This window comes from Embiotoca jacksoni, unplaced genomic scaffold (assembly GCF_022577435.1).
Source record: "Embiotoca jacksoni isolate LCO1_2020_lvr unplaced genomic scaffold, fEmbJac1.0.p SCAF_25, whole genome shotgun sequence".
Classification (NCBI taxonomy): domain Eukaryota; kingdom Metazoa; phylum Chordata; class Actinopteri; family Embiotocidae; genus Embiotoca; species Embiotoca jacksoni.
The window spans coordinates 1,296,015-1,317,177 of NW_027185376.1; the positions used below are offsets into that span (position 1 = coordinate 1,296,015).

The following is a 21,163-nucleotide window of genomic DNA, read 5'->3' on the forward strand; positions in this document are numbered from 1 at the left end:
AGAAATACATAACTTTGTAGTTAAGTAAGCTGAGCAGTGATGTTGGGTGTGAGCATAGGTTCATTGTGAGAAGGGAGGAGCATAGCCAAATAGTCAGTTAAGTTTGTTTTTGAACCATAGCCATAAGCATCTGGGGATTTGGCAACACTGTTTAGGAACTCAGCTGTGATGGAAACTGGAGATGTGATGACAACTCAGATGATGACGGGATAGGATTCCACTTTTCCTTGTTTTTTTTTGTTTTTTTTCATTTTTTGTTTAGCCACCAACACAGTGAAAACCATGAGCAGTGTGAACATGCAGAAGCATACAGTACAGTGATGTTATGGGGTAACAGTCAAGAGTCAAACATGCCTTCGTGTCAGAGCAGACTCGAGAGAAAAATGGACAGATCCACAGTCGCCACCATGGTGGCTTTATCTTTTTTCAAAACACGGGAAATCTCACAGCTTTGGTAGTCTTTTTTTTTTTTTTTTTTTTACACCTTTTATGCCTCATGCTTTCGATTACCTAAACGTTTTTTCCTCTAGTCTCTGGTAAGACCCTACAGTAAAACTACCTGTCGGAACTGCCTCTGAGCGTCCTGCAGTTTTTGTTGTTTTCCTGCTTTGTCAGTTGTACCCGGTGACTGCCTGGACTTCGTAGATAAAGGGACGGGCATCCGACTAGTAGGGGAAGCGACACTGGTGTTCTGCAAGGGGATCCAAATGAAAAACAAAACAAGAAATAAAAAAAAAGATAGAAAAAAAAAACACACACCACATAGGAAGTATGAAAAATCAAGGCACAAGTACACAAAACCTTTTCATTAACACCTCAACAATCACCACCAGTGAAAGATCGTGCACCCAGTGGGACCATAAACCTTAACGTCGATATATTGTACACAATACATGCAGTCAAGAATAAGGAAATAATTAGATCATCATGACAGTGTCTTTGATGATGAGTGTGCCACTTGCTGAAAACCTCAGAGTTTTAGCAGTGAGCTAAAGGAGAAAGATGGTAGGCAGGAACCCAACAAAAATGCCACCCCAATCATGTCCCCACGATTTCATAGAGGCAGAAAACCACTGGGGACATTTCCAACATTTCAAGCACCTGTGGAGTGGATTAATGTTTTTGTAATTTCAGTGGTTAAGGTTGGAGTGAAGGTAGGTTGGAAACTGAAAGAGAAGGACCCAAAGCCTCCAGGAGCAACAATAGCTAGAGAGAGACCTGTTGTACGGTGCTGGGGACACTGGGGACAGTGGTGGTGGTATTGGTGGTGTTGGTGGAAGGAATGACTACAGGGCGAGGGAGGAGCTGAGGTTTAGTCTTCTTGAAGGAATTTTTGCTGGGTACCTTAGGACCAGGCCCTCTGGAGGTAGGGAGAGAAGAAGACCTCTTCAGCCCCCCTCCTTCTGAGCTTTTCCCATTCCCTGCTTTAGCCTCCTCCATGCCGACCGTCTCGTCAGGAGAGCGTGGTCCCATCTCACTTATAGTGGTCTCCAGTTGCTTGATGGTCTGCTCCAGGCTATCCAGCGTCTTGTAGGTGTTCTTCCGAATCTCATCTGTCCTGCAGAGGGTGTCAGAGTTCTGCCTCTTCTTTTGGGGGGTGTCTGCTAAGGATTTTGAGCGGGAAATCTCAAATCTCTTTGCTTCTTTGTGCTGCCTGATAGTACCGTCAGATTCTTCCTCGTCTTCATACACAACCACCTGTAGAGTTTTCTTGCCGGACTTGGTGCCTGTGCGAATCGCCTGGGTCAGTGCTGCCAGCTGTTTCTTCGGGAACTTAAACTTGAACTTCTTCTTACCATCCTGCTTGACATCTCCATTTGACTCTAAGTTACCTCCGCTGTCCGTCAGTTCAGATACTAAAGATGAAGATGAGGATGATCGGCTGGCTTGATCGGCAGTGCCCTGTGAGCAGCTGTCCTTTTTGCCATCAACCATCTCGACCCCTCCTGCTTTCACTGGCAGCCCACCACTCCTCTCTGTGTCAGACTCCTCACTCTCCTCCTCAATGCACTCTTGGGCAAGCATCCTGTCCATTTCCTCCTCACATTCAAAGATGGTGGACAAGCGCTTGTAAGCTGAACGGATATCCATCGGCTCGTCAAAGATGATGATGACCGGCTTTTTGTTGAAGCCATTGTCCTGTGGCGCAGTGGAATCGACTGTGGTGTTCCCACGGTTTGTTGCACTGCCTACAGTTACAGTTTGGACACTTCCTTTCTTGGCATTGACCAGTTCTTGGTACTCGCCACAAGACAGGGCCTGAACCTTGGTGTTGGTGATCATAAATGCAATGTTATCTGGGGGTGGAGGTGGCTCTTCTGCTGGTATGTCAGGACTAAGACTAGCCCCCTCATCACCGTCCTCAAAATTCCCTTTAGGTGGATCACTGTCCTCACTCGAAGTCTTGGGTGGAGCAACAAAAGGTTTAGGGGCCTCCTTTACAGCACTGTTTATGGGGGTCTCCACCAGCTCAGGTATTACATTATTATTAGAAGAAACATTCTCCTGGATGGTTTTATTTTTCTTTTCAGAGTTCTTTTTGTTGAGGATTTTCCCCTTCTGCATTTCTGCACTTGTCTTTAACGATTCAGAGCGTTTCACTTGCTTCCTTGGCAGTTTGAATCCGTTAAGTCCCACAGGTTTAGGTGATATCGGTGGAGGTGTTACAGGAGGAGGTGATTTGGGTGGTGGAGACAGAGGCGGCTGCTGCTGTTGCTGCTGTTGCTGGCTTGGAGAATTGTCATTAGCATTGACATTTGACACCTGAGTTGGAGGCTGTGTGGGCTCCCTGTGTTCGGGGGTGTCTTCCATTCCTGATGGGGCTGGATGGTCTTTGGGAATCTGGCCAGTCACATAATATATGACCTATGAGTGTGAAATTTCAAAATGTTATTATTTCAAAACTTTAAAACTATAAAATGTCCAGTAGTAAGAAAAGAAAAGAAAAGTCACACGTACCCCTGGGCTCTGTCGTACAGTAGTATTCCCGTTTTCATCTGTGTCTGGATCGTTATCCTCTCGACTGGGCTCTGAGCTCTGCTAGGACAGTGTGTGAGGGAATAATATTACTGTGCAACTGGTTTGCCAGGTTGCAATGGATTAACTCTGAAGTCGTATGTTATATGTTTGCAGAAGCATCCAGTGTCAAAACCAGATTGGCTTATAAACTTCTACAAAGCATCAGCAAAATATTTGCACTATGTTGTGCTCAGACTTAATCCAGTTTTATGCTGTATTACATTACATATTACACTTATCTAATATTCAATTTATATTTTCTCTTCTTATCTTGTTCATACAGTATAAACTGTTCATGCTTTGACAGTACTTTTATTTCAGTGAAATAAATTGGGACAATTTCAGAAACCTTATCTAACATGCAATCTTTAATTTTGTATTATTTACAGCAATTACAAGCTTACCCTTATAGTATACCTCTAATTTGTCACATGTTTTAAAGGTCCCATATTGGATCAATTATAAAGCAGGCATTGGTGCTGTATTAATACTCTGAAAGTGTCAAAACACTCAGTAGACTGAGAAAGGCACATAGCCTGTATGCAGAAATTGTGCCATTTGAACTTCTACAAATTTGTGATGTCGCAAACAAATGCTCATACGTCTGCCCTCAGCAGTGATGCCACTTTCATGTAGAAAAAGTGGTCACTCCGTTTGCAGAACTGACAAGCTATAATACTAAAGAAAACCTGAGGTTGACTTTACTGTACATCACTTCTAAAAAAGTCAAGCCAATTAGAAGAGAGTCACGTGTCAATGCTCCCTAAAGACACGGATGCAAAACAGGTTGTTCCCGGTACAGCTCCAGAGAGAAGCTTAAGAGAGAAGTAAAACCATACTGAGATAGTTTTTGGTTAATAATTACACAAAAATATCTTCCTTTGGATATCAAGAATGCAAATAAAGCACCAGAAAAGTGTAAAATATGGGACCTTTAAAAATGTAGCTTTGAACCAGTAAAATGTTTTGTTATCTATCCTTTTTTATTCCACAAATCATATTGAACGTGTGTATTTAAGGGTTGTGCTGGTTACGCAGTTGTAAAGCTGGGAAAAGCAAATTTGGTTGAAATTGTGCAAAGACAAAGAGAAACAGAAAAGTAATTCTTCAGGAAAGTGAGGGAGGAGCATGCAAAGTGGCCACACTGACCTCTCGTGAACCAAGTCTGCAAAAATAGGTTGTGTCTACAAAATTAATTGTTTTTCTCAATTGTCAATCATTTAAGAAATACTTGTTCTACGGATTTTGTATGAAGAAATGTCATTAAAGAAAGACACAAGACGATTTAATTGCCTGTAAGATACAGTGCCGAGGTCTTTATTGATTTGGAGGAAAAGACAAGTGCTAGTTAAATCCGTTGTAAAACACACCTCTGTCTGGACCAGGCATACAGAAGACACAGCATCTTTTCAGAGGCTTGATTTTATGCAGACTTAATCCTGGGAAAATATCCAAGCTGTGATGTCCAGCAGAATCAAAAGAGTGAAGGAAAACAAGGCAGCAAGGAAAGGAGCTTTTGGGTGGCAGCTGCTACAAGTTTCTCTCGAGCCAAAGCAAGGGCAGAAGTTGTAGAAGTGTTAAGACACAGCCAGTGATTGTATCACACAGTTGGCAGAGGCAGGCAGTTAGCTGGGCAGCTGCGCGGCGACATATATTTTACCTTTCTCTCTTTGAGGGGCAGTAGAGCCCCCGGTCTTAGTTCTCTGATTTGCGGCTCAATTCGAGTGGGGGGCTCTACCAAATTTTTCAGCCCTACATCCTTAATTGTGCACTTCTGGAAAACCTGAAGAGTGGAGAAAAGTGAGGAGGTGACATGGGGACAAGGAGTTTGAGTATCTCCACTACTTCCACGACTGTAAAACCCCACACGGGATAAATGTAGTAAGGCGCCAAGGAGGTGACTACTTTGGCAGCTGTGAGTGCCCATCCTTTGCCCCCTCTGAGGGATCCAACCACCACAAAAGGAAATGAAAGGCAACCCACTCCCACAATGCAGAAATCAATAACAACCAGCAGACATCAGATCCATTGATTGCATTTCCACACTTGCTCGAGGGAATGTGTGTGAGTGCTTGCGTGTACATATGCATCTAACCTGGAGCTCTGCCATGATCTTGTCCCCTTCATCCTCCTCCTCTCTGGTAACTGAAGCAGTGACAGGGGGAGGGGTGGCTGGCTTCGGCTTGGTCTCTGGTGCAACCTTGGTGGGCTTGGGTTGGGGAGAAGGAGGTGGAGCCTCCTCTTCATCCTCCTGTGACAATTTATGTGAAGGAAATTATAACACACAGACATGAGAATGGCATTGATCTTGTCAACTCTCAGCAAGCTCCCACTGCACTGACCTGAGCCGAGACAGACTCCTTTCTGCTGGTGTAGACCACCTCGCCAGAGCGCGTCGTGGTCATGCCTGAGCTGGAGCTAAGGTAGGTTTTCCTTGGAGGAGGTGGTGGTGGTGGGGACTTGCTTGACTTTTCAGACCCATGTTTGGTCAAACTGTCAGTGGCTGCTGACTTGATGGCAGTTTTGGAGGGTCTCTCCAGTGCTGGCTTGGCAGGTTTCTCCATCAGAGGCTTGGGGAGTCTCTCAGGCCCTTTCTTGGCTGGTTTGTCAGACTGAGGCTCTGGCTGGGGCTCTTATGTCACACAGATCAATTAAATCAATTAGAAAACAACATTAAGGTGTGTTGATAAAGAAGAAAATATAAAATGAGTCCATTTCTAAGTTACATTTGTGTTTGATTTGTACCTGATGCTGACTCGACAGGGTTATGGATGTCTTCTTCTTCCACAATGGCAGCTGCAGGCAGTGCTGGGTTCTCTTCCACCTCAAGACTTGGTATTCCCTTCATCATGTTGGCCTGGGCCTCTTGAAGGATCTTTTCAAACTCTCTTCCATCATAATGACCCATGTTCTGCCTCTTCTCTTCCCACTCCTTCTCTGCTGCCTACAAAGAGAAGAGCAGAGAAGAACATGGAAAGTTAGAAAAAACTTCACAGACAGACTCTGAGGAAACTAAACTGGGGACTGTTATGTCTTAAACAACAAACAAATTAAGTAAATGAGTCTAAATAAGTGAAATAATGTAATTCAGAGGAAAGAGTGAAATCCTTTGACATTTACAGGATGCTAATGAGGGAATTTGAATATCTTTACTTGACCTGGATTAGAATAAATCAAGACCACATGACAATAAGGAATCTAACCATACCTCAATGGACAAAGCTCTGCTTTTGCTCTTGTCTTGATTGTTCTGGAGCTCCTCTATGACAAGATCCTGCTTGGCAGTACCATTGCCATTATTCACCGGGTTCCCATGAGTCTTCTTATGGCGGGCAGGACTCGGTGGATCCGAGACAGCCCCTTTGGGGGATTCCCGTCCTTGACCCTTGCTTAGGTTGGGGCTGGAGGTGTGAGTTGGGCTGGGGGTGAGTGGGGGACTGGGTTGAGCTGTCAAGGCTGCAGACTGCTGAGACTGCTGCATGTGGACCGGGGAGCTCTGGACATGATGGATGACCACTGGGGAGGAAGGCATCACTTCGGATTTGATGGTGGAGCTCTGGGGCTCTAGTGGGGCCGATGTTGATGCTGGGGGAGCTTCTGCAGAGGCTTCTGCTGCAGGGCTGTTATCCACGGAGACATTAGTGGAAGGATCAAGTCCTTTCTGAGAAAACTCAGTGGCACATCTGCAGAGAGGAGGGAAACAGTATGTGATACAAAACATCTAGAAAACACTTGCAAAAACAAATGTTTGCGCAAACTCCACTAGATCGCTCTTTTATAAATTACATCAATGTTTTTAAAGCAATACCTCACATACAAACTCAGAACCACAGAATTCCATTTTAAAATCAAATTAAGTATCTATGACTGAAAACACATCAAAGCCTGTAATAAATTTCACAAACAAACTTAATTAATCATTGACATTAAACCATCATCAAAATCTATTATGCGATATCTTATGGTTTGGCACCAGGGCACGGTACGGATAGAAGATGACAGTCATGGAGAGAGAGGGAGAGAAAAGCCGAGAGTGAGTTTGGTATCTGTGACATATTAAAATGGAAATGAGGCACCGCAGTGTCCACCAAATTAATTCACTTATCGGTTCAGTGAAGGTGATGGAAGTAAATCAAGCTGGATGCCACACTCTCCTATCCACATAGAATGACCTCTTTGATGGGATGAAGCCTGGCTTGCCAGTATAATCAAACAGTACAATCTCCCATATCAGAGACCCCTGTGAGGAGCCCTGCACAGTGCTTTTTGTTTTCATCTTCAATTCCCGCTCTCACCCTCCACCCCCATACTCCAGCACCTCTTTTTCCCGATCCCCACTTCATCTCCATTTTTCCTCTACCTTCTCAGACTGCTGAGTGTGTCAGTCAGGCTCTTGACCCTTTTCAGCATGCTGTCCAGTTTATGAGGCTCCTCCTTCAAAAACTTAACAGCTTCCACCTCCACCCTGAGTACAGACCGCATCCTGGTTTGCAGGGTTGGGAACTCTCCTGAGGAAACACATGCAGACATTTTACAAAAAGATGCTGTTTTATGACATTTCTGATCATTATCATTTTGTATCATTTTAAGTATTATCTATATAACTCATCAATAATGTTTCCTGGGAGCCAACACATAAAGCCAACACATAAAGGCATTTTGAATGTGGTGCATTCAGTTATTCAGATTTACATTTAATGAACAACTTTTATACACAAGAGTCTGGGCAGAAATCTAAATCTGTTGAGTCAGGATCTATCATATGGTAAACTTTCAATAAATTATGTTGTCCTAGTAAATTATTTAGAGCAATGATTTGACTAAAAACCGGCAAAACTAGTTATCTAAATTCTGGTCATGTCTAATTTAGCCTTGAACATCAGTTTGACTATTAATAACGTGAACCATATTTCCCAGAGGCCCGTACCACCTTAAAAATATACAAACCAAAGCATCAGTCAATTATCTAAATAAGACAATAAAGTAGAATAATTTATCAATCAATTACTGTTTTTTATGACACATTAGTTGATAGTAACTACTAGATTAAGATGAAAAAGTATGATCAGAGTAGAAAGAAAGTAGAGTGCCATCATACCTTTGAGCCCTGCCAGAGATTCTCCCACCTTCCTCAGAGTTACCGCTCCCTCCTCCACATCCTTTAGAGTCACCACTCTGTGAGTTGTTGCCGAGTCCTTCTGGAGGGAACCTACATACTGCTCCAGATCACTGCAGAGACAACAGAAATGACAAAGAATCAGGAGTTAAGAGAAAGAAACCTTATTTCGAACCCCTGGTTATTAAATAGCACATGGAACAAACAAATATAATGTCAAGCACTATGTACAATGGCAGCAATAAATATATCAATGGAAACTCGTATTTTAATATCTATATGCAATTCCTCTTAAGGGACTCCTTTGTTTCTTGCATGGACATGTATCTACTTGGGCCCAATATTATGGTATGATGATTTACTCTTTACAAACACCAGAGGGCAGGACCCAATCATTTATCTTGAAGATCATATACAGTGAGAGATTGGGAAAAGGTGAGAGTACACTTTGGAAAAGGATCCATAAAAATAAAAAAAAAAGTATATTACATGACAATAAACATCTCCAATAAGCAGTTCAGTTTCCTGAGTCTAGATTGGATTGGATTTTATCCTAAAACCACAAATGTTGACACACTGAATAAAGGCTTATTTGTGAGAGAGCACTTCTTCACATAGAAAACATACCACGGTGCCTCAGAGTCATCCCAAAGCTCAGGGCAGCTGGCTGGTCCGTGGGGAAACGTGCCGAACGATAACATTGTGTGCAGTGTTGGATTGCATGAGAGGAACTAAAATGGCGTTTCATTGTGGCCAGGTACCCAAGAGAAATACTCCTTTATAATAGTCCTCTGAAGGGAGTGGGAAAGGTAATAAGGAGACAGTGTTGTTAAATGTCCCTCTATGCCAAGGTCTGTTGGTAATAGAGATGATGGAAATTCCAGCTGGGGACAGAGAAAATGAAGTTTTCTTTTTCATCAAGTCTCCCCCCAGACAAGGAAATACTCTATATTTACATGATGTACATCTCTGTGAGTCTGAATATGCGAGGCAGCCTTTTAAAGATAACCTGATGAACTACTTAGAATAGCAATTGCCTGAGGAATCATCACGCACTTTTCTTTCATATATTATGAATTACTGTTATCAACTGAAACTCATAGCATGGGATCCAAAATGTTTGACTTACAAAGAGAATAGCTGAAAATACTGCAGCTGTTGAGATGAATACAGACTTGCAATGAAGTTAGTGGCACACTATCAAGATAAATGCTTTGTATTTTTGCTCTGGGTGAGATTTCTCACCATCATCAATACTGCCCTCTGACAATGACAAACCATCCTATTTAAAACCCGGGATGTATTTGTTTCCTTGCTTCTTCATGTATTCCTGTTCTTTCATAGTACCAGTTTTCTACATGCGAGTACGGAGCCTTTTTTGGTATAAAATGTAACAAATTGTGCCCTTATAGGTCATGACTGATTTACTTCTCCTCTCGAGAGGGCAGTGGTTTTCACACCACATTGCCTCAGTGGTCTTAATGCCAAGCAGCTGTAATTACCAGGCCTTATTTAAGGTGCCAGCAGCCGTGTTTTGCTGACTCACAAATGGCTGGATACCAACGGTAACAGAGAGCTTAATGTAGCTCCAATTCACTGATTTCTCCCTGTTCATTTCCCAGAATCCAGGAGCTGCTATCACTGTGTTTGCTGGAGCATATGTTCACCACTGTCAAGCAATACAACACGATTTGACCTTGCCTGTAAACATCCAAATAAAAAGGATTCAATTACTGCTCCCTGTTGGCAAGATGAGACGAGTGAATTAAAATAAGAGCAGGGTAGTCAGTAATTACTCCACAGTTAGGTCCATTGTTCTAGACTGCTGTCTCTGAGAGGCAGGCACTGCTTCCCTGTGTAAACCTGTGGGCTGTAATTTTGAGGGTGTTGGCTTGTCAGAGTTTAGGAGTGAATAGCTCAGGTGAGCTGATAAAAATGAAGCCTCATGGGGATTTTCTATAAATGGCAGAACCTTGACTAGAGCTGCATGGGTGTGTCCTTAATCAACTCTAAAACTTGTGCAAAACTTTCATAAAAGGAAAAACCTCTAACAATAAGCCTTCAGTAATGAATGCAAACATCCGTATCTAACCATTTTAAACTGTATAAAACGCAACAACTGTTATTCAAGTATATCAGTCCCTTTTAAGCAGTCTTACCCGAGCTGTGTGAGGACACGCTCCTCCAGACCCAGGTACTTGTGTCTGTCCTCTTCTACCAAAGCTCTCTGCCTCTGGACAGGGTCCTCCAGACGCCGCATGGCCTCTGCGAGTTTAATACTGATTTCCTGCTCTGCCCGCTTCAGCTGCACCCGTAATGCGTCCTGGTTCTGGAGCTGCAGGGATGCGCACAGTGTAAGGAGATATTAGAAGACCCAGACTATCAAATCAACATACACATGCACACTTGCTCCCACGCATGCACACAGGTGGATATCGGAACACACACTAGGACAGTCTCAATTAATTAAAAGGAGAAAGAAGTCTTGCCTGCAGCTGTCTCATCTGATGCAGTTGCATCCTGAGGTCAGAAACATTCTTCCTGAACTGCAGGAGGTTGACTTTGAGAGGAACTGAGCTCTTATCCAATGGGGCTGCAGTACTCTTGGGAGCCAAGACTGGAGAACCACCTGGGCCAAGAAAGAAAACACAGTTTGTTTCCTGAAAAATATGACCCATATGTGACACAAAACAAGAACATGTAAATTTATATGTACATGCTGAAATCTCTGGAGACACTGCAGTTCATAATAACTCATATCATTGCACTAAAGTAGAAATTGAAACTGAAATAATTGGACAGGCAATAAAAGTAAAAAGATAATTTCTCCCTTAGAGGGAGTAGACCGAGTTGTTATTTTCCAAGCCCCCACTCTCTCACCCTGTCGAACTTTACTACACAAATTGTCTGACTTTATCTTCCAAATGTTTAGTAGAGAAATGTTGAACTATTTGTGGCATTGTTTACCCTGAACAATAAGCACGGATATACCAACAGTCATATTGGCTGCATCTTTGAAATGTCTGTCAAATGCATTTGAGTCAGAGAGAGAGATGAAAAGGAAGTTGAACCAAGGGAACCAAGGGAGGTAATATTTGTGGTTTGGGTGAAATTCTCCAAATGGCCCAAAACAACAAAAATTTAATTCAAACTCCAGCATGAGTTTTGACTTGAACGACCTTTTTAAGGCTGCGTCTAGTCTGATGCCCATAGACAAGAGTCTTGTTTTGGAGTACATTTAATATTATCTGATAAAAGCTCAATTAAATACTTCAAACAAATTAAAAATTAACATTTTCTTACGTGCCTCTAAAGTGTAGGCACATAGTTTTTTGTTTTTTTGTTTTTAGCGATTTTGCGATATATTAGTATTTGAGATTGATGCTTGTACCACAATACAATGTAAGTAGATAAAATCGAATTGATGTGCAGTGAAAAATTACAAATACATTTTTACAGAAGTTTACTGTATGTTCTCAGAAATAACATGTACAAATTACGCTGGAAAATCTACAGATCAATGATTAGTTTTCTTAGTGATATTTGTTTTTTTGCTACGAAGTAGCTCCATGATCTTTGGTTTATCAACATAAACTGGAAAGAAATGTTTGTGTTCACCTTCATTGTATTGACTTTGAGGCAAATCTCAGGAACAGATATCTCAAATACAACCTAAACTATCTGCATGACTAGAAACCACTAGAGATGGTAAGTAAGAAAATATTTCTTTGCTAATTTATTGTAACCAATCCTTGAACCTCAGAAGTCCATTAAAAAAAGCTTTGTCTCTGCCCTAGAGTTACACAGTAGTTCAGGGGATGGTCAGAGAGCACTCGAAGCTCTTTTGACGCAGACTGTGAAGCAGTGAAAGAACAGAAGTGTCTTTGTAATCCCACAAATCTATTCGCACCATCTACCTTACAGCTCCCCGGACCTGAAGTACAGGTTACAATGTACACGATGATTGTGTTTTGAGCCTTAAGGAGGCAATGTTCATCAAGAGAAGCGCAAGCTGTGTGGTGACAATGATAAAGCATTTGAGGGATTATAGAAAAAAAAAAAAAATGGCCACGATTTCTCATGTTTGATGTAGAGGCTGTCTGGCAAGATCAAATAACTCCCTGTAACTTTTTCTGATGTTTTGAATATTCGCTCAAGTACAACATGATAAGTAAATCCTTTTGAAAGCTACATATGAAACGTGTCATGAGACCTGAGATTAGCTTTCAAGACACATTAGTCGTGTTGTTGTTTTTTTTTTTTGCTCTGCCACTGGTGAGATTGCATTTCTTTTTATCAAACCTAGATATGGCCGCAGACTAGCTGCAGCGCCGAGATTGAATTGCTGAATCATTTTGGCAGGCTCGAGAAGTAATAGCATCTTGTTTTAAGTAGGCCTTGTGTTAGCTCTGCTGGCTCTCGTCCCTTTACTCCTATTAAACTGGATGTACTGGGGAAAGGATTGTAAGGAAATATGAACCGATGACAACCCCTGACTTTTTTTTTCCTCCCTCCAACACTGCTCATTGCAGACTGTTGACTGACACTGATGTGTGGGCTTGTCTGCACAAGACATCATGGCATTAAAACATGGCATTCTCGTTTAAAAAAAAAAAAAAAAAAAAGAAGAAAAAAAAAAGTTGCAAATAGAATCGCAGTGATACTAACCTGAACTGTGCGCGCTGTGGGCTGGAGATGCTGTTTTCGGGGGTCTCTCGCTGCAGCCAGAGAAGAATTTATCAGAAGAGGAATTTGAAAAGAGAAAAAAAAATGCAGCATTTTTGGGGCACATTAGATTTAAAGGTTTGTATTAGTAAGAACAAACACATTAAAACTTAGTATGATGGGAAAGACAGACAAACCAGAGGTTACAATGATGTTAATGATGTTAACAAGCTTTATCATCATAGCACAGAAAAATACAAAGTCACAGACCTTTAAGACTAACTGTCAAGTAAACATTAACTCCACAGAGAAGATCAAAATGAAAAGAGTTGAAATGCAGCCAGATAAACCATAGATAGCGTGGCCAATTATCTAGAGAGTAAATGACTTCAGTATCAGATTCAGTCAAATCTATTTCCTCTTCACCAGATGCTATTTAACCTGAATGTTTGATATGGCCATTATAGAAGGGATACTTTCTTACTACTATCTTTCCTGCTCTGCCTGAATTGCCAGGCGTTTCATTTGAAACTCCATTTCACCCGATGCCTCACTCTCTCCTATACTGTGATTGCTTACCTTGGAGGCTCCATGGTGTCACTAGTGTTTGGGCCCTTTAAAAGTGCATGCTGAACAAGACCAGTCAAGCTGGCAATCTGTTGCTCCATAGCCTTCATTCGCTCTCTGCAGAAACATCAGAAAATTCTGCTTTCAACACTGAGGCCTATTTCCACATCACAGCTGCCACGAGAGCAAATATTAGCTCAGGAAGAACACGGGAAGGCCGTTCACAGAACAACCAATTGATCTTAATTACTTGACCATGAATCTATTTGTTGTTTTGTGGGTGAATTACACAGTAGAGATTTTTTTTTCCAATTGATTTGCAATTATGTCCTGAGTACATATTGACTCTGCTAGAAATAAAATACAGTCTTTTCAGAATTACAAACAGAGCACCAGCACTTAAATCAGTCTCTTCACAAAAGGAGTCGAGATTGAACAAACAAGATGGGTGACTCCAGACAAGAAAATATCCCTAGGGTTGACACCCGAGGTGCTCAAATCATATTTAAAAAAAACAAAACAAAAAAACAAAACAAGAGTGAGTCACAAGCAATGGCCGCCAAGAAGAGAGTGAAAGGACTATTTGAAAATTACACTGCCTTAAGAAAGCCAAAACACCAGAGGGATGAACAGTGAACCTTACAATGAGATTGCCTTGGTGAGCCTGGAGGCTGGAAAAGAGAACAACTTTTGTTTTCAGATGTCATCATTTATCTTGAGGAAGGATATGGGGCATGTTGGGGTGGACTGTGGTTTTAGCTCAGCTACAGACAATAGACAGACACAACTCTATGTGAACACAACAATGCCTAACCTTCGTGTCACGTAGCATATTTCACATGAATACATTTTATTGCAGCTACAGAGCACTGAGTGGGACTGTGTTTATTTTAAAAGTTAAGTACAGTACTTTCCAATTCAAATTCCTTCACTCTTTTAGAATATTCCCAGGGCATTTCTAATTGGGGTTTTTCGGGGTTCCCAGGTGGTCCCGCCGGATCTGTTTGACTGATTGGACCATTTCAAATACTTATTAAACCTGGTCAATATTTTCTTTAGTTTTCCTAGGTATGCACTGTAACATTCCTTTTAGTAAAGCCTCGTTTGCCTAGCTAAATGGCAAGCATCACTCTAGTCCCCTTCCTATGTTTATGTGCGCTCAGTCAGAGGAGACAAACCTAAACCAGATATCAAAAGGTCTGCTGGATTATCCAGACTGAATACAGTCTGCAAGTGCTTTTGGAACAGAGTAACATGAAAATATACAGTGGGTTAATGGACTATCCCGTTTCATTGGTGGAAGCCATGTCTGGGTCTACACACTCTACCATCATCAACACTGTCTGCTCCAGAATTCGAACAGAGACTGTGAAAACAATATTCAGACAGGCCAGAGCTGGTTGTACACATAAACCAAACTGATGCATGTGCATTGGTCTGCTGTACTTGAAGTGCAGATCTTGAAGGTGAAGAGGGCAGGTTATACTCTCGCCTTCAGTCATGGATGATAAAACAGAGTCAGAACCAGGGATGGAACATCAGCAACTCATGGTTAGGGTGAAACTGGGATGCAGAGTTAGTCCATGCTCCCATGCAATGTCTGAACCCTAATTGTAGCGATCCTGCCAGCCCACTGTGAAAGTCCCCTGGAAACTTACCGTGTCTGATGTTCATTGGCAGCAGGAATGGGCCCCTGAAGGTGACCCTGTAGGTCTGAAACCACGGGTGATCCCATGTTGTTCCGTGGCTTAGTCCCTGCTACTTCCTCCTTCCTGAAGGACTGGCGCACTGGTGAGCTTCTCTCTATGGGAACACCGTGAAGTGACACGCTGTGAGGTGGCCCGCCGTGAGGTGGCCCGCCGTGAGGTGGCCCGCCGTGAGGAGGCCCGCCATGAGGAGGCCCGCCATGGATGTCAATCATCCGTACCTCAGTCATCCGGTGAGGGGATGGGGGAGGAGTCTTGGAACCCAAAGTAGGCAGCTGGCTGTTTCTAGACTTCTGCCTGTACAGAGAAGGGTGATCCATAGTGTCTGTGGGGCTGGGCCCACTGTAAGAGCTTGTGGAGCGGATGGAGGCACGGTGAAATCCCCCCATGCCATGTTCCGGACCATCAAGCCCAGGGTTAGGGTGTGATCCATGGGCTGTAGCCATGCTCATTCGTCCTTCTTGGAGCAGGTACGGATCTGCATACAACCCCTCATTTCCTCTGGCCAGACTGTGGCTCTTCCCACTTATGTCCTCATCTGGCTTGACATCCCGTCTCTCCAGGATAGCGCTGGGACACGGAGAGATGGAGCGGGCCGGGGGATTGGCGTTAGACAGTCGGTCCCTTGGGATAGTGGCACTCCCAGGTATAGAGCCCTGCCGAGGGCCAAATGGGATTCTGGAGGGGGATGGGGGCATGGAGTGGGGAGACGGGGGGAGGGCTCCCTGCATGGGGTGGTGTGGTGGGGGACCCATAGGGGGATGTCTTAGTGGGTGCTGTCCATCACGGCCAGCATGTGCCATTTCACTGTGCATCTGGAAAAAAAAAACACCAAAGCATACAACTAAATTATTCTTGACTTTTAAACATTAAAAAAAAAAAAAAAAATTGTCATCACCCCAAAGAATCCATACAAATGAAACAAAAGTACTTAAAAAACAACTTAAATATAAAACTGGTCAGTAAACCAGACTGCATACTTCTGTCGGCCAGTGAGCTTCAGCTACTATTTATTTTGTGTATATCTCGTATTTCAGGATTGAAGTTGCCCTTGAAACAAAAACATCCATCTAACTCAGTTTACACTGTTGCTTTTCAAAGAACATACACCGTCAGCAGTTTTTCCAGAGGCAGAAAATAGTTACTTGCAAGGCTACAAACACTGGGTAAACGGCATTTCACTTTAAGTCCTTGATATTATGTCCACAGGCTTCGATAAAAACAATATTACGATAGCTAAACACAGGATTCATTCTGGGGTTGAAAGTCCGTATTTTGTGTATTTTTTTTATGTTAAGTGATTCACCTTTATAACTTTAAACAGGCTCTGCGGTTGCTCTTTTGGAGATAAGACTGCGGTTTTCTAATAGAAGTTTTCATGAGCACCTTCAGGGCTAGTTGCTTAATTTAAACAGTCGGCTTGTTTTTTTTTTTAACCCAACCACCTATAAGACCACTGAAAAGAAGGCTAATGTAGAAGATAGCCTCATTTAACTAGAATGGCTTTCCAGGTTTAGATGAATATATAACTCTTCTGGTTGTAACTACAAACAGGAAGGTGACAGACTCATAGCATTAGTAAAAGGAAATCTGGTTAATGTGGTGAGCCAGCTGCTGTGTGGTTTCACCCTAAATGTAAACAACTGTTTTATCACATTTCCTCCTGGTTAGATTTGTCTGATCTTTCAATTACTTCCTCTAATTTCATTTTGATGGCTCACGTAAAGCAAGATTTAGTATTTACATTTTTAAAGAAGTGAATTCTTTGTTTTACAATTGAAGAGTTGAGTCAATTTCACTCAAGAGATCTTGCTGCTCCAGGAAATGTTATAAAGTCATACAGTAAAAGCATCAATTAAAACTACTGTATTTTTCATTCCTAGAGTTATCTTTTCAAAAAACTAAACATGTACTGGCACAATGGAAAACTATTGTATAAACAGTGATAAAACCTGTGGTGATGTGCTGGGTATGATAACACTGGTGAGCGGGTCACACTCTGAACTCAATCCAATCCATCTTCCTTCCTGTCTGACTCTCTACTCCTGTCAAACAAACAAGCTATTGTTTCTTCAAGGTATGACTCACAGGTCACACACCTAGAAGTTGAGACGTGTCAAAACTCTGATACAAAGTTCTTTCAAAAACCTCAGGTACAGCTTTTGACAAGGTGATTTTTCAGGGTCGTCTATATTGAAAAAAAAATTCTACACGAGTGCCAACAAAGATTTTTACAGTAAGAGAACAATCAAGTGGGTGTGAGCAGTGTGGGTGCGAGAGTTGGTGTGCATTAAGAACCGGAAAACAACAATTGCTCAATGTGTACAGTAACAAAGGGCTTGGGCTTTGCCGTGATAACCAAAGAAATTAAAAAGAACCTTGGTAGCAGTGGAAGTTCACACAACCCATAAATATGACTGCAACAAGTCGGACCGGGTGGCAAAACACACAATAGGAAATCTGAAAAGCACAGAGCCACTGCAGGCCATCATCAAACTGTAATAATGACTTCCACTTTTTAAGGTTCCTACACACATAAAATTATCTAGAGCATTGACTAACATCTCTGATTTAGATAGATAGATAGATAGATAGATAGATAGATAGATAGATAGATAGATAGATAGATAGATAGATAGATAGATAGATAGATAGATGCACAGTATATACAATAAATAGAATAAAATAAAATAGAATAATTAAATTAAATTAAAACTAACTAAACAATAGTGCAAAGATTTAAACAAACAAGAAAACAGACAACCAACGGTGTTATTGTTGTGTGATGGATGCCAGCACTGCCACGTAGGAACTCTATGGGCCAAGAGGCATCACTTGTCAATCCTAAATAGATGTTGCACTTCTGAAATACCAACAAAAATATCTTAAAATATCCTTGCGCTACACAGGAAAACACAGGAGCAAAGGCTGGAAAAATAAACACACGAGCAACCGTGTCAGGCAAATGAGCGGCCGTGTAGAGAACATCTGTGCGAGTTTGACTCGCAGACTTATTTTTCCAACGCTCTCTCTTAAGCTTCCAATAATGAGGGCGGCGTGTCCGGTAGGAGCGCACAAAACTGCCTCGATCTCATGCCGTGTCAGAGAATAGAGAGAGAGTGACAGACAGATGAAGACGAGCTGTGCTGCAGTGTTCATGCAGAGGTGTGTGAACATTTAAAGAGCTGATTGAATGGCTGGATGTACTCTGCTGATGTGTACGTAACGGTGTCGGTGAGGAACTCAATACATTTTTCATTATTAGAACCAAGATAAAGTGGATTAGGAGAGCAGATCAGAGATCAGTCAATAACTGAACCTCTGCTTACAAAATATCTCCTCCAGCTGTGTGTACATGACAAGACAGCCACTATTGACTATTCTAGGAATACAAAGCATAGCTTTGGGCACAATCCAGTAAATAAGGACAAATTAGCATTTCAAAATATTTGCCACTTTTTCTTCAGTTGAAATAAGACACAAGATGCAAATACAAATATTGACCCAGCAGTCTGTAGCTTATCAAGTCACTTATCAGTCTGTCTATTTTGTATCAATAACTGTCAGACAACAAAGTTGTTTTTAGAACCAAAGACAGCTCGATGAGGGTTTCATTGGCCAAGAAGCTTTAATCAATATCAAAGGTAGCTGAGGATCCCACTTTGAATCAACCTGAGGCCTGGCATTCCTGCAAGACAAGAGGCCACTCTGTAGCCCAAACAGATGTTTGAACAGGTGCTCATTAGGTTGTAATGTTGCTCTTTTTCTTTTTGTAGTCAGGTTTCCTAAGTCATTATTACAAGATGTTGCCAAGAAAAAATAAAAACACAGACCTAGAAAAGCTCAAGTGAGCATTCTTCAAAAGGCAATCAAAACATACACAAAATTCTCAATCTGATCTTTACAGCTGCCAAGAAGATACTGCTTACAACACATTTTCACAACATAAATATTTGTGTCTGACTTTTTTAGCTCATTAATATGGTTGGAAGGAATGAACAGTTTACCAAAACCCAACTGTAACAGCAACATTTTTTTTTAAACTAATTTCTCTTTAGTGTGTAAACTTAACCTCCACACCCCACAGCCACAACCAAGCTTTTTATCTGTGTAAATTACCGCTGAGTTAAACAGTGACCGAACCATTCATGACAACAGTCTCCTTGTGTGTCTCTTACTACACACAAGGATTTCACAATGTTTGCAGAAGAGCTCTCATAACATGACCTCGCATGTGTCTCAGGTCATCAAGTAAAAGTTATATTTTTCAAACCTGCAGATTCAGCAAGTCTCAGATTTATTAAATAGGCAATGCTGTAAAAAACTGAAGAAAAATAAAAAGAGGTTGAGGAATAGCCATCTTTCAGAACTCAGGTTCTCCTGCTGATTCCAGTTTGAAACGTTCCTGCTCTTAAACTGTTGAATTTATCTTTTCACATTTTCAAGTGTATCTTTTTTTTTTTTGCAATTTTTTTTCAGCTATCTTTTGTTCATTTCCCCTTGAAGAAGTGAAAAGAAGATCAGAGAAGCAGTCCAAGCAACTTGCGTCAGCAAGTGAGAATAAAAAGAGTTTCTGCAAAACCTCAAAGTCATCATGCCATCTGCACGAAGACCTCTTAAACCATCACCACGTTTGCCTAATCGCTTCTTTAAACTTTATCAATTTCACTTTACACTTATGTGACACGTACAGTCCAGTATGTGGCAAGGAGATTATAACCGAGGTTAATGTATTTTTTGCCGTATCACAATAGCGCCGCTGTGCCAACTGTAAATCTGTAACAGGCAGAGAGGAGCAGCGAGGTTAGATAAAGGGTTAGGCGGATTAGAGAGGCGGATTTGTGAAGGAACATTGAAGAAACTGCTTCGGCGTTTTAGTTTTGTTACATCAGCAGGAAACAAACACGGTAGAATCCAAACAAGACAAAGAGATTAGAGCTGATATTGTGTGAGGAAGGACCGAAGGAAATAGTCCTGAGAATTGAGTTCAATTGTCCCTTAAACAAGCCGCACCGAAGCATGTAGTGCAGGCCCAAATGTAGGCCCCTGGGGGAACAATATCAGACCCCCCTCTAAACAGATTACCAAGAGGCAGGGGGACATTCCTTCACTTAACTGCAAACAGGATGTGAGAATGCGAAGACCTGGAGGCTGGGTTCTCTATTTCATCTGAAAAAAATCTGCTCATCTCCCCACAGCTGCCGTTATTAACGAGAAAATGTTCATTGCGGCCGTGTTAGCGATAAGTACTTACCCTGGCATCGCCGTTGGCAGGCCGGGGTCCATGGCTGAAGGCTTGTGCTGGGTCTTTGTGGTACACCTTCAGGCAGGAGTGGTCTGTGATGTTCCTGTCGGGGGAGGAGGTGTTCGGCCATAAGAAGGTAGCCCAGACATCACCATCAGAATGTGGCCGATCCTGTCTCAGCTTGGATCTCTTCAACAGCCCTGCCAAGGGCACATACCCCGGCAGGGACTCTGACAGCCTTCTGTCCTGTGACATTTCCTCTAAATCTCAAAAGTCTATGAAAACATCCACTAATACCGCGTTGAGACGTGGCTCAGCTACATAAACGGAGAGCGGGTCGGGTTTTTCTTCTGCTGTTGTCACTGTGGTGCTGAAGGGTGGTGCTGTACCCTGGACACATGCGCCACCCTTCAGGCACCACGAGACAATTTTTTACAGCCCTGATAAAAAATTAGTCACAAAGTACACATTGCACTTGAGCAGGCACTCTGCAGACAAAAGGGCAAAGTTTCTTAAAGAATGTTGCCTTTTTAAAAAAAAAAAAAAAAAAAAACTACAAGTGGCTGCGTAATGTCTTGGCACATAGAATCTGCTGTATTATTGATAAGACATGCAGGTGAATACCTAACCAGGAAGGTACAAGAAAGAAGAAAAAGCTGTGAGCTAGTATGTGTGTTTGTGCGCTTGTAAATGATACGCACACACCCGACTACACAATACTTTGGAAACTACACTCCAAAGGGAAAAAAAAGTGCCTTAAAAAGAAGACGCCCACATTACTTGAAGTTTGCAGAGTCAAACTTTCACAAAAGGAGCGAGGACAGCAGGCGGGAAAGTCCTCGCAGT

The 21,163-nt window shown here is 42.1% G+C and overlaps 1 protein-coding gene across 17 annotated transcripts in view; it reads right to left on the reverse strand.

Moving 5' to 3' along the window:
• The window catches only part of LOC138204324 (sickle tail protein homolog), a 107,211-nt gene that overhangs the window by 2,216 nt on the left and 83,832 nt on the right, over window positions 1-21,163 (reverse strand). For 8 of the 17 annotated variants that reach the window (XM_069159494.1, XM_069159496.1, XM_069159487.1 and 5 more), the window contains 16 exons: window positions 20,327-20,420; window positions 15,025-15,887; window positions 13,379-13,483; window positions 12,803-12,852; window positions 10,624-10,763; window positions 10,294-10,469; window positions 8,117-8,247; window positions 7,379-7,526; window positions 6,227-6,701; window positions 5,764-5,962; window positions 5,361-5,650; window positions 5,114-5,269; window positions 4,679-4,801; window positions 2,959-3,039; window positions 1,219-2,865; window positions 560-691 (listed from right to left, as the gene is read on the reverse strand). In XM_069159494.1, the coding sequence (XP_069015595.1) occupies window positions 560-691; window positions 1,219-2,865; window positions 2,959-3,039; window positions 4,679-4,801; window positions 5,114-5,269; window positions 5,361-5,650; window positions 5,764-5,962; window positions 6,227-6,701; window positions 7,379-7,526; window positions 8,117-8,247; window positions 10,294-10,469; window positions 10,624-10,763; window positions 12,803-12,852; window positions 13,379-13,483; window positions 15,025-15,887; window positions 20,327-20,420 (4,810 nt within the window). The remainder of the gene's footprint in view (window positions 1-559; window positions 692-1,218; window positions 2,866-2,958; window positions 3,040-4,678; window positions 4,802-5,113; window positions 5,270-5,360; window positions 5,651-5,763; window positions 5,963-6,226; window positions 6,702-7,378; window positions 7,527-8,116; window positions 8,248-10,293; window positions 10,470-10,623; window positions 10,764-12,802; window positions 12,853-13,378; window positions 13,484-15,024; window positions 15,888-20,326; window positions 20,421-21,163) is intronic. The other 9 variants (XM_069159504.1, XM_069159503.1, XM_069159488.1 and 6 more) reach the window with 8 other exon arrangements.